The sequence below is a fragment of the Solanum pennellii genome, chromosome 8 (assembly GCF_001406875.1).
Source record: "Solanum pennellii chromosome 8, SPENNV200".
NCBI classification, from domain to species: Eukaryota; Viridiplantae; Streptophyta; class Magnoliopsida; order Solanales; family Solanaceae; genus Solanum; species Solanum pennellii.
In genome coordinates, this window is record NC_028644.1 from 67694398 (window position 1) to 67705361 (window position 10964).

Consider the following 10964-nt stretch of genomic DNA (forward strand, 5'->3'; position numbering starts at 1 on the left):
ACAACAAAAAGAGTTGTCTATTTATATTTGTATATTTATATAAATATCCTTTTCTCTTTCTTAATTGGCATACCACTCAAGGAAAACACGAGAGGACTATTGATATTGAAAGCCTTGGATTAAATGGAATTTTTAAATCGTTTGATTCATAAAATAAGATAAAATATATGTCTTAAAATTTAAGATTGTATTTTCATTTAATTAATAAAGTATTTAATTTTAAATATATCATTTTATCTTATTAAACTATGTATCATTTTATTTTACCTCAGAATATATTAATTCAAAAATTATTATCTTAATAATAATTTTAAAATATTTAAATTTAGGATCTCAAACAATTTCAATTCTAATATGAGAACTATTTTTATATAACTTGGTAACCCTTTCACCATTCTTTGTGAATGGTACCTTTCAGTATTATTTTTGTTTTTTTCCCTTTGATAAGGATTGATGATATTTCTAAAATGGTCGCAATCTTAAATATCGAAAGAATCAGTAGAATATCAGCTCAAATTGATTTTAGATTATTTCAAGTCAATTTCATACATTAATGTCTTAATTTCATAAAATAATGTTTATAAAAGTAAAAATTCCTGTGTTAGATATTCATGTTTCCTGATTTCCAAATACTTAAATATTTGACTCTTTTTACACTTTATTTTTTACTCGATTATTTTAAATTCAGTAGCATAAAAGTCATTTAGAAATTAAGAAAATGTTAAAAATATTTTCGTAAAACTTAGATATCAACATTTAAGTAAGAGAGAAATAATTTTATCAATATTAATATCGTAAATATTTGAACTCAAATAATAACACTGTCAAATAAATTCACAATTATCAATTTATTTGATTTATGACTTATCTATTCCATCTTCAGTTCTTCTTCACCCGTAACTCCAACAACCAGCTATGGCAGTTTCTACACTAATTTCTATCCCTAAATTGCCCCTTTTACCCCAAACAAACAGAACCCAATTTCTCCATTTTGCAAAGCAAAGATCCCTATTTTCTGCCCCCATTGAATGCAGCTCATCTGAGAACTTGAAAAATGCAGCTACAGTGTTGGGGGTTACTGGAATTGCTTTGGCTACATTAATGGTGGGACCTGCTACAGCATCTGCTTCTGAAATAGCTATAATGGGTTCTTCTTTCCAGTTTAATGAACCCTCTAATGCTCTCTCCTTACCCACTTGGGCTATTCATGTTTCCAGTGTTGTAGAATGGTATTTACTCTGCTATACACCATTGTTTCTAAGTTCTATTTTGTTTGTTTTTCAATTTATTTAGCATGAGTAGCATAAAGATTGCAACTTTAGGTTTTTTTTTGGTATGGGGATGGGATAGACAAAGTTATTCCATGGATTGGGTATATATGTGATAACTTATCCCGTCATTGTAGTATGAATGTTGGAATAAATAATTCCGGGACTAAATACCCCTAACCAAATGCTGATTATAAATAAGTCTGGTGTTTGGACTTTGGTATGTAAGCAGGAAAATATTACATTTTAGAAAAGTTCATGTATAATCTAAGGCAGACAGCCAAGCACTATAGGGGTGGGGGTGGGGATGTGGAGGTGAGGGTGAGGTGTGTTGGAGGGCATGGGTGGAGCTAGGTATATCCAAGGGTGGTCACATTGCCGAAAAATTAGTCAGATATTATCTTTTATGCATGTACATATTCAATTTGGAACACTCTTAGCAAAAGTCCTAACTTTGCCAATGTTAAAGAGTGGGGAGGAGACCATCCGTGTCGAATGCTACTCATAGAACTTGTTTTTCCTACTTCTAGTTCTACCGAGGTTCAAGATCGTATTTTCCTAGAGAAATATTTTCCAAAAATTTTGACCAACTAAACATGTAAAAATTGGAAAACATGTTCTCCTCTGAATCAGACGCACCCGTACAAGTTAGAACTGACAGAAAAGAAAAATAGTGCAAAATAAATTAGGACAAGGGAATATGTTTTTTGTGCTTAATGAAATGACTTCTAATACTTTGTTTAATAGGGTTACAGCAATGGCTCTGGTTTGGCAATATGGGGAGAAGTCTGGAAATGATTCCTGGAAGGGACTCTCTTGGGGCATGGTGAGTAATGTGGTGCATGTTGATTTAATAATATGCATAAAGTCGTAACTTGGGTTAAGTTTTGTGCTTTATACTCTGAAATGTTCCATATGTACCATTAGTTGGACAGTGATGGCACCTCAAAAGGTTAGGCCAAGGTGTTGTAACCAAAAGATTTACAATTTCAACTCTTATCCGCAGAGCTCCTGGTTTTTCTCCAATTTATGTTACTTACTTCTCCCCCCTAAATGTGCTAGTAGTATGAAATTTGGTTGTTATGACTATTTGTGGGTTATCGTCAAAATTGTCACTTCATGTGTTTGTCTCAGTATATACACTTATACTGAACTATAATTTATAAAGCCATAGTACTGATATGTAGGTTAATAGAGGTAGCTCTTTGACGATATAGGGAATAATTTAGGCTTTATTGAGTTGAAAAAAGAGTCATAGGAAGGGCCAAGGGGTGGCATTTGAGGTGCTCACATTTTTTGCTCCATACCTGCTGAAATTTCATGTATGTTTGTCAAAACACAATAACTATTACTAATTCCCTATAGATTATAACATAATTGAGCGGACTAGGCGAGGCCATTGTGTGCTATTTGAGCAGCTAATTAAGTTTCTGGATATAAAAGCTCTTCTATAGTGAAATTGCTGCTACCAGAAAGTTAATGAGTCACATATTTTCTATATTTTGATGAGTAGTATGTTTTGAACCGAAAAATTAGGTTATACTAAGTATTTGCATCTTAACAATATGGTAGACTTTCAAACTAGATCAAGCAGCCAGTTATCCATCCTAAGTTAAAGGTTGAATATGCTCAATCATATTCTAGTGAAAACAGGAAATGAAGGTTCTCTTTCAACTTCTAGGTTGAGGCTAAATATGCTTGGCCATACTCTAGTGAAAGAAGGAAATTAAGCTTCTCTTTCCACTTCTTAACTTCTATTCTTTTCGTGAAGGACTACTTTCTTGAACTTGCTTAGCCATGTTGTTTAACATGACATTGTCAAGTAGAAACATTTTCTGATGCGCCAGATAACTGGGCAGTCAGTGACCTGGGAGACTGGGAGTTGGCCTGTTTTGTCCTTTCTTTTTGTGATATTTTGGAACATTCATCTAAATTGCTGTTGAAATCACCCGTTGTAATAGGTTATGAAATATAGAGAGTCCATTGGAAATTAAAAATATTCCAAGCAGGGGACATGGTTAAGTGGTTATCGAACCTGAAACCATGTCTTGATGCATGTCAGTTCCTTCTGAAAAATTTAGAGCTTTCTTTAAATAACTAGGTAACTGATGCATTCTAGACAGTGTTAAAAAAAATGGAAGTCCTTACAGTTGTTTAATGAGATGCAAGTGAAGTAGCCTCGCAATCAATCATGCTATATGTCATGGAAAAGTGTCAATTAGGTGAAATTCTTGAAACTAACATTAATTCGAGGTCAAAAGGGAACCAATAAACTTCAATTTTAGATCCACATGATTACTTACTTCCCCATGTATCTAATAAAAATTTGAATAAAATAAGAAAAATATAACTATAGAGCAGTTTGCTGCACTAAGGGATGGATGGCTCATTATAAATTCCTTAAGTATGTCTGAAGGGAAATGATAATTATTGGTGATCCTCCTGGTGCTTCCAACAGCTCCATGTTTGTACTCTAAAACTTTAAAGGATTAAGCGTCATAACTGGCTCCATTTTATCAGGTAAAGTAAAGTTTCATTAAGTTTGCATCCAGTGGATGCTGGAATTACATTAGGGAGCAAAAAGAAGTTTGGCTCCTTTATGGTGAATTTCTTTAAATCGTCATAATTGACATGTAATTGCTGTTGTTTAAGCTAATGGGGAAGTACACTGGAAACAAACATCCCATATCCCCTTCTCTAATAGTTTAAGAGTTTAAGTTTTTAGATGAGATGGTCACACGATATAACACTTTTATCCCTTTTCCTCTTTTGGGAGAAATGAAATGATATCTAGGCTCTGGAGGTTTTCAAAGTCTTGGTTTAAAGGTTACCACATGCTATTGATATAGGTTTCTCTTCTTTTTCCCAGTGTTTTGCCTGATTACATATTACCTTCCTTTTTGTACTATCTTATTGGTTCTTTAGCAGCTTATGTGTACAACTTTTTGGTCTAGGTGCCCCTGCTAGGTGGAGCATTTTGTGCCTGCACATGGCATTTCTTTTACAACTCCGAGTCCCTTGAGGTAAGTAGATCAATTCTTATATTTCCTTTGCAGTAGAAATTTCTACCATATGCGATGAATATTATGAGGTTAAAAAACCAACAAAAATAATATATGATCAATTACTGAAACTTATTCCAGATATTCAATGTTAACCTCAAAACTAATATGCCCCCCTACCCGACCCCGGGCTTAGTTCAAGTTACAGGACTTGTGACTTAGATCACAGGATTAAGCCTCGTCCCTGAGTTTCGAAGGCTGCAGTTGGTCCTAAGGTTTGGCGCCAGACCTATTTCTCTGTCATAAAATTAAAAAAGAAACCACTTGCCAGCTCTATGACTCTTTTTGCTTGCTTTAGCCTTAAGACATCTGTGAATTTGGGGGGTGGGGCTGGCAGCGAACCTGAATTTGGACTATTCATTACACACCCCTTTGACAATTGTTGTATTATGAAGGGTTGTGCTAAATTTTAAACAAACACCAACTAAACTGGAAGTTATCTTTTGAGCGAAAGAGAAAAAACAGTGGAAGCAATGGCTTAATGCTTCAAATTTTTGTTGATTTAGTCTTTCACTTTCACTCATTTGATGGAAATAGTAGAATTTAATTCTTTTTTTCATAATTAAACCTGAATACAATAAATTTACAAGAATTGAGCATTCAAACATGTCCTTTTTATATTCATTTTCCCATTTGAAGGATTTTCCAGTATTCTTACATAATTCTTATTTTGTTTTATGATTTTAAATGACATGCATTTGATGCATGAGTTTCAGGTATTAGTGGCTCTACAAGCAGCTTTGACAGTTCTTGGTAATGCAACAATGTGCATCGCTGCATTCCGTATATACAGATCACAGGAGCAATAAGGAACTATTGATCATTGAGTTGGTTTACTTCCTCAAATTTCATCACTCTTTCAGTTTCCTCATCTACATGGTACTTCATTTGATTCCTTGCAGTCTTTTCTCTTGTTTACATTAAACAGTAACTTCGTTCATTGAAAATGTTTAATTGATTTTGCAGAAGACGAAACATTATATGACGAACACTGTAACACATCGTACATAGTTGACACAAAGTATGTAGAATAAGATAAAGTGTCTTTCCATGGTAGGAAGTAAAAAAAATTAGCAAGGAAACCAGTGTGGATTGAGCTGTCCCCGGAAGACAATTATTCTGCCTTTTTGGTGACTGGTGAGTTTGTCAAGAAACTTTCTTGACTTTAGCTTCTCCAGTAGCATTGCTGTACATACTTTAAACAACTTCTTTTAGACATCTTAAGATGGCAATTATTGACTTTCTAGGAACTGTTGTTGTCAAATATCATATCTGGAATCTTCAACACTCTTCTTGTTTATGTACTGTATTATTTTGTCCAATTACCTGCAGTTTGGTTGTATGAATACAACAGCATAACGAATGTCATTTGTATCTTCTATTAGCATCGATCCTTGATCCTCGAGGGTATGGCATTGCATGACTACAAATCAATCTACTATGCTTTAATCTCAAATTAGTAGGTTTGGTTGTGTGAATCCTCTGTATCGATCCCATTTTGCATGGAACTTTGCCTATAAAACTGCAGAAATATGAAAGACAAACTGCAGCTAACTTTGTGAATTTTTGTCAAGATTAACTTAGGGGGTGCTTGTTGCCTACCAATTTACTAATTATTTTGTATGATTTTGACATAAGTTGAGCTTAAATGGAGGTGCAAGGATTCATATAGCCGACTCCAGCCTGTTTGAGACCGAGGCATAGTTAGTTTTGCCTACTAATTTACCAAATTCACAATATATGTGCCCCCATGTTACAGAGTCAACTGGTCTTAAACCTTGCATACTTAAGAGTAGAGGTAAATATAAAAATGGTTGGGATTTTTATATATTTTGTAAGAGAGAATCCTAAGCACAAGTTTAGGTCAATGCATAGGGATGTGTCTGTACCTTTAATAATACCTTGAGGCCCAAAGTTAATGGAGTAATTTCAAATGGTATTATGATTTCACATGCCATTTTGTTGACTTTGTGCATTATATTATAACTTTTTAGAGGCCAGTGTTACTTCTTCAAATACACACCAACAAGTTTGACTACTTGTTACTTCCCTTAGCACCCAAAAAATTGATATTAAACACCATAATATTACTAATTTACTGTAGAGTATTAGTTTTGCAATAGTCTAAGAAATTTTTATACAGTCAGGTATATTTTTGTATGGTAAGATGTTATAAAAAGAAAAAACGTTATGACAACTATTTGACCTGTTGAGCAAGATCCCTTCCACACAGGATTCTATGATTATATGGCCAATTGTAGCATCTGTTCGATCGCATGGCCAGACAAATATATATTATTACGCTTATGAGTCGAATCGTAACTTAATAGTAGGTAACTTAAATCAATGGTCTTTTTGTTCTTCAATAAATCAGTGTAATTTCACAAGTGGAGTCTAGTCTAGGGGTAAGATGTATGCTGTCTTTCCCGGATTTGAAACCGACATTGATATATTGTTATTTTTTGATATCTTCTATATAAGTGGAGTTTTGTAGTAAATTAAAGGAGGGATTTAAATTAATTAAAATAAACCTAATGTTGCCATAGAGAAGAGACAGTCTCGAGCCAACAGCCTAGACTTTTGAAAAAAGTGTTTTTATCTTTCTTAATGATTTTAGTTAACCCCTCACGTGTTGAGAACCTTCAAACAACTCCCTTTCTTGGGAAAAAAGAAAAAAGGTTGTTTTTGTTTGGAATTATGTAATAATACATTATCCTAAAGTACATTTTTATGGGGTCTAAACCAAGACTAATCTCCTATTTTAACTGTTAATTACTTTGCTTGTTAGAGCATTTCTTTGATTCTTTCCCATCTTTATATGTACACCAATAAGTAAATTAGCATCCACAATCCTCGATGAAAATGAGGATTCGACAGCACTGACCGACTTTTAGGTTGACAGGCTTCCGAAGATGAGGTGCATGTGATATCTTAGACGAATTTCACATCAGAACGTGAGAGATGATAATTAAAGAATTTTATAATGCATAAACAAATTCACATGGTATGCATGTTTTTGAGACGCGCAAAGACAAATATGTGCGGGCTTAGACTCAAAGTGGATAATATGTGCTATGATCTTGAATTGTAACACGCATTTAAATTAGTATTGTGAATGAGCAAGTTGAGAGCAGCAATTAATTAAATGTTGGCTTCTTTCATTTTTCCTTTTCAATTTGAAATGATTAGTTATCGCAAAGTGTTCACACCTCTCGCCTATATATTGCGGAAATGTCTAAATAAGACTTTTAACATCTACATTGTTTCCAAATTCTCTATAATGTATACGAAGATATCCACAAAATTCCAATTTTAATTTCCTTATTAAGATTTAAACACTACAAAAACACTTAATTTTTGTTACTACTTCCCAAAACAATTTGAGATGAAAAAATTGTCTAAACTTTATACTAAATTTTATAGTATAAAGTTTGTCAGATTTAGAAGTTTCACATATTCATCTGCTGCTACTTGGATTTGATGTGCTATTCAAAAGGAGAAAAAAGAATAGTTACTTTTTCCATGGAAACAGCACAACAAAGTACATCCAAATCAACAGAAACAAGCATTCTTTTATTTTGGTTCGAGCATCGAAGTATGAAATCGTTTTTAATAAGAAATGTTTTGTATCTAACGTGAATTCAAATTGGTCTATCACAAAACTAATGACGGATAATTTTTGATTTTGAACTTGTAACGTATAAGTTAATCGTATTTAATATTCAATTAATTAAACTGTGTATTTTTTTTTGTCCCTTCATATATAAAATATGTTAATTGAATTATTTTTAAAACTATATTGACATCAATATCTATTCATGAATATTCACAAATTAAAGATTGAATATGATTAATCAGATAAAGACAAGGAATGAAATCAAAATTTACCTTCGACCTTATGACAATGTAAAATGAAGTAATTTATGAAAATAACAACACACAAGTAGCAATATAGCTTGAACAAGACATGTACACAAACAAAATTAAATATATTATTTTCCATCCACACATTTTCTCCTCTCATAATTTATTAATATTATAAAACAGTTATTTTGTCAATTTAGTAGTGGGTAGATGGGGGGTCTCTTTGGTAGAGACTCTATCAAACTTACAAAATTTCTTTTGAAATTCAAACATCAAAGCAATATTTTCTTCATGTAAAATACTTGCTTTCTTTCTCAATTTCTCATTTTCCTCTAAAATACTCATATTTTCCATATAAAGCTTCAAATTTCTCATTTCCATATCCACCTTAGTTTCTTTTCCCTCACTTCTTTTCTTCCTGCAAAAATAAAACGTACTTTAACATGGTATCTGAGCAGACAAGAGATATCATATTTGAATCTCAACATGGTATCTGAGCAGACAAGAGATTTCATATTTGAATCTCAATGTGACGACCAAACGAATTGAGATATGATATAATTAACTACTAGTACTAATTAAGAAAACACATGTACTTATAATTTAAGCTTTTAAATGTGACGATCGTTTCGTAATATAAATTTTGTATTTACCTTGCAAGCCTATGAAGTTGAACTCGAGATATCTTTGGTCTTTGTTTTTTCTGCATAGAAAAATAAAGAGGACGTGATGAATTATTACTCCACTCTGTTGAACTTATACACATTTTGTTTCACTTCTTGAGGTTTTTATTTTTCTTGTGAAGAAAAGAGAAATATTGTGATGAAATTTGGTGTATGATGAAATAAATGAGTTGGAAATAATATGAAGGGTGGTGAGATCCTATAAATAGGTGGAATTGTAGTTTTCAATATGTGTAATAGGCATTATTTCCCCATGTGGTGCCTTCTATTTTTTTTCATTTTCGATTTATATGATTTATTTTTTTAATAATAATAATAATATATTTTTAACTTTAAACTGTTTATTACGTTAAAATAAAATAATTTATCGCTATATAAATATTTATTTATTATTTTAAATTAAATTTTAATATTTTAATTAAATTAAATAAAATCATATAAATTAAAACGATGAAAGTAATTAATTAGGAAAAGAAAAGAGAGAGAGAGTAAGGGCTAATAATATAATTTTTCAAGTATAGTAATGATGACTAAGGTACTCATGATTACAAATAGCAGTAACCCATCTATTTTCATGAAGAAAAAGCCTTAGAAGAGGGATATATTTCTCTTACTTATTAATAACTTCGAGGTGATTTAGTGGTTAATAAAATAAAATTGAATAATTTTATATAAGATTATTTAAAATAAAAGATATTTATATAAAATTAATTAAAATATGTATAAATTAAATTTGATATTTATGTATGATTTGTGAAGAAGGTATATTTATAACTATGAAACTCATCAAAGAAATTTCTGTATATGTCATGTTCAGATTAATAGAGAAATACACCAATGTTTTTTTCCCATGTAAATATACCAATTTGTTCACCTACTATTCCTATCACTTGTTCACTATTCACCTACATATCCATGCTCATGAATGCACATTACCCTTTTAAGGTAATTTAAAATGTTATTATCTGATTATTAAAATTTATTAGTTTGATTGATTCAGATACGTATCACATATGATATGTTTAAAGGAAATTTTTTTTTTGTTATTTGATGTTTATTTACTTTAATAGCTAGTTCAAATTTCATATCTTTAGTTAGAAGTGAAGAAACCTTGTTCATTTCACTCAACATATCATTTACTTTTCTGAATTAGTATATAGATACAAGAATTTGTAAGTTGAATGAATTTCATCTATTCTATTCATATTTAGAGATTCGAACTAGCATATCACATTACTTTATTTTATTTTGTTTAAAATAAATATAATGATCTCTTTTACTTTTGACTTTTTAAAAAAAAATTAACTTTTTGCACAGCATATTTAAAATTTTAAATAAAAACTAGATAAATAAATTAAATCGTGAATGACATTTATTATTCATACAAGAAACATTAGTAACATATACATTTTGTCTCTTGTTGAGAACACTTATATATGGTCAGCATGATTAAATAAGATATGTATAGTTCTTTAACAGTTCAACTGTCTATCACCTACTATTAGTTCTTTACTAAAAAATAAATTTGTCTGTATCGGATATTTATACTAAATAAATGTAATTTTTACTATACGTAATTTTATAAAGTAAAATAATCTATAAATTTAAGTACATAAGAACTACAAAGGATCACATTACTTTAACTCTTTTTTTAGTCAAATTAGAATGCGAATTTAAAATTTAAAAGTTATAATTTATGAATCAAGAATTTACCGTTTTATTTCAAAGCATATTTTAGTCATTATTTATATAATTTTTAAATAAAAATTATTTATTTTAATCATTATTTATATAATTTTAAATAAAAATTATTAAATTTATCTGAATTTATATTTATATTAAATGAAGCCTCATATCACGTGATCATGAACCTAATATCTTTACTTAAAACTATGTATTAATTTAAATTAATATAAAAATTTATAAATTTTAAATACTCGATCAAACCACTGCGATGACTTTCAATTATTATGCTGATGAAGTTATATAGTCTATAGTTATTGGTGCAGTACTCAAAATACTATTTATTATGATACGTCTGGCATGTGAAAGTAATAAGTAGTAATAGAGAGATTATTATTATTATT

The 10964-nt window shown here is 30.7% G+C and overlaps 1 protein-coding gene and 1 long non-coding RNA gene across 2 annotated transcripts; one reads left to right on the top strand and one right to left on the bottom strand.

Annotated features, from left to right (window-relative positions):
- The first annotated feature begins 838 nt into the window (after positions 1-838).
- LOC107026834 (ycf49-like protein) lies at positions 839-5714 on the top strand. Its single transcript, XM_015227925.2, has 5 exons — positions 839-1229; positions 2016-2094; positions 4223-4291; positions 5047-5209; positions 5297-5714. Exons 1-4 carry the CDS (start codon positions 916-918, stop codon positions 5137-5139), a joined length of 555 nt encoding a protein of 184 aa, XP_015083411.1. The 5' UTR covers positions 839-915; the 3' UTR covers positions 5140-5209; positions 5297-5714.
- Positions 5715-8226: 2512 nt separating this feature from the next.
- On the bottom strand, positions 8227-9050 carry LOC107027975. The gene is made up of 2 exons (XR_001457784.2): positions 8848-9050; positions 8227-8612 (listed from the first exon to the last, which is right to left on the bottom strand). It is a non-coding gene; the product is annotated as an uncharacterized LOC107027975 (long non-coding RNA).
- Between the last annotated feature and the right edge of the window lie 1914 nt (positions 9051-10964).

Excerpts from the sequence above, each read along its gene's own strand:
- LOC107026834 (XM_015227925.2), top strand. The coding sequence starts at position 916 with ATGGCAGTTTCTACACTAATTTCTATCCCTAAATTGCCCCTTTTACCC. Across the intron at positions 2,095-4,222 it reads AGGGACTCTCTTGGGGCATG|GTGCCCCTGCTAGGTGGAGC; the intron begins GTGAGTAATGTG and ends TTTTTGGTCTAG. Across the intron at positions 4,292-5,046 it reads ACAACTCCGAGTCCCTTGAG|GTATTAGTGGCTCTACAAGC; the intron begins GTAAGTAGATCA and ends CATGAGTTTCAG.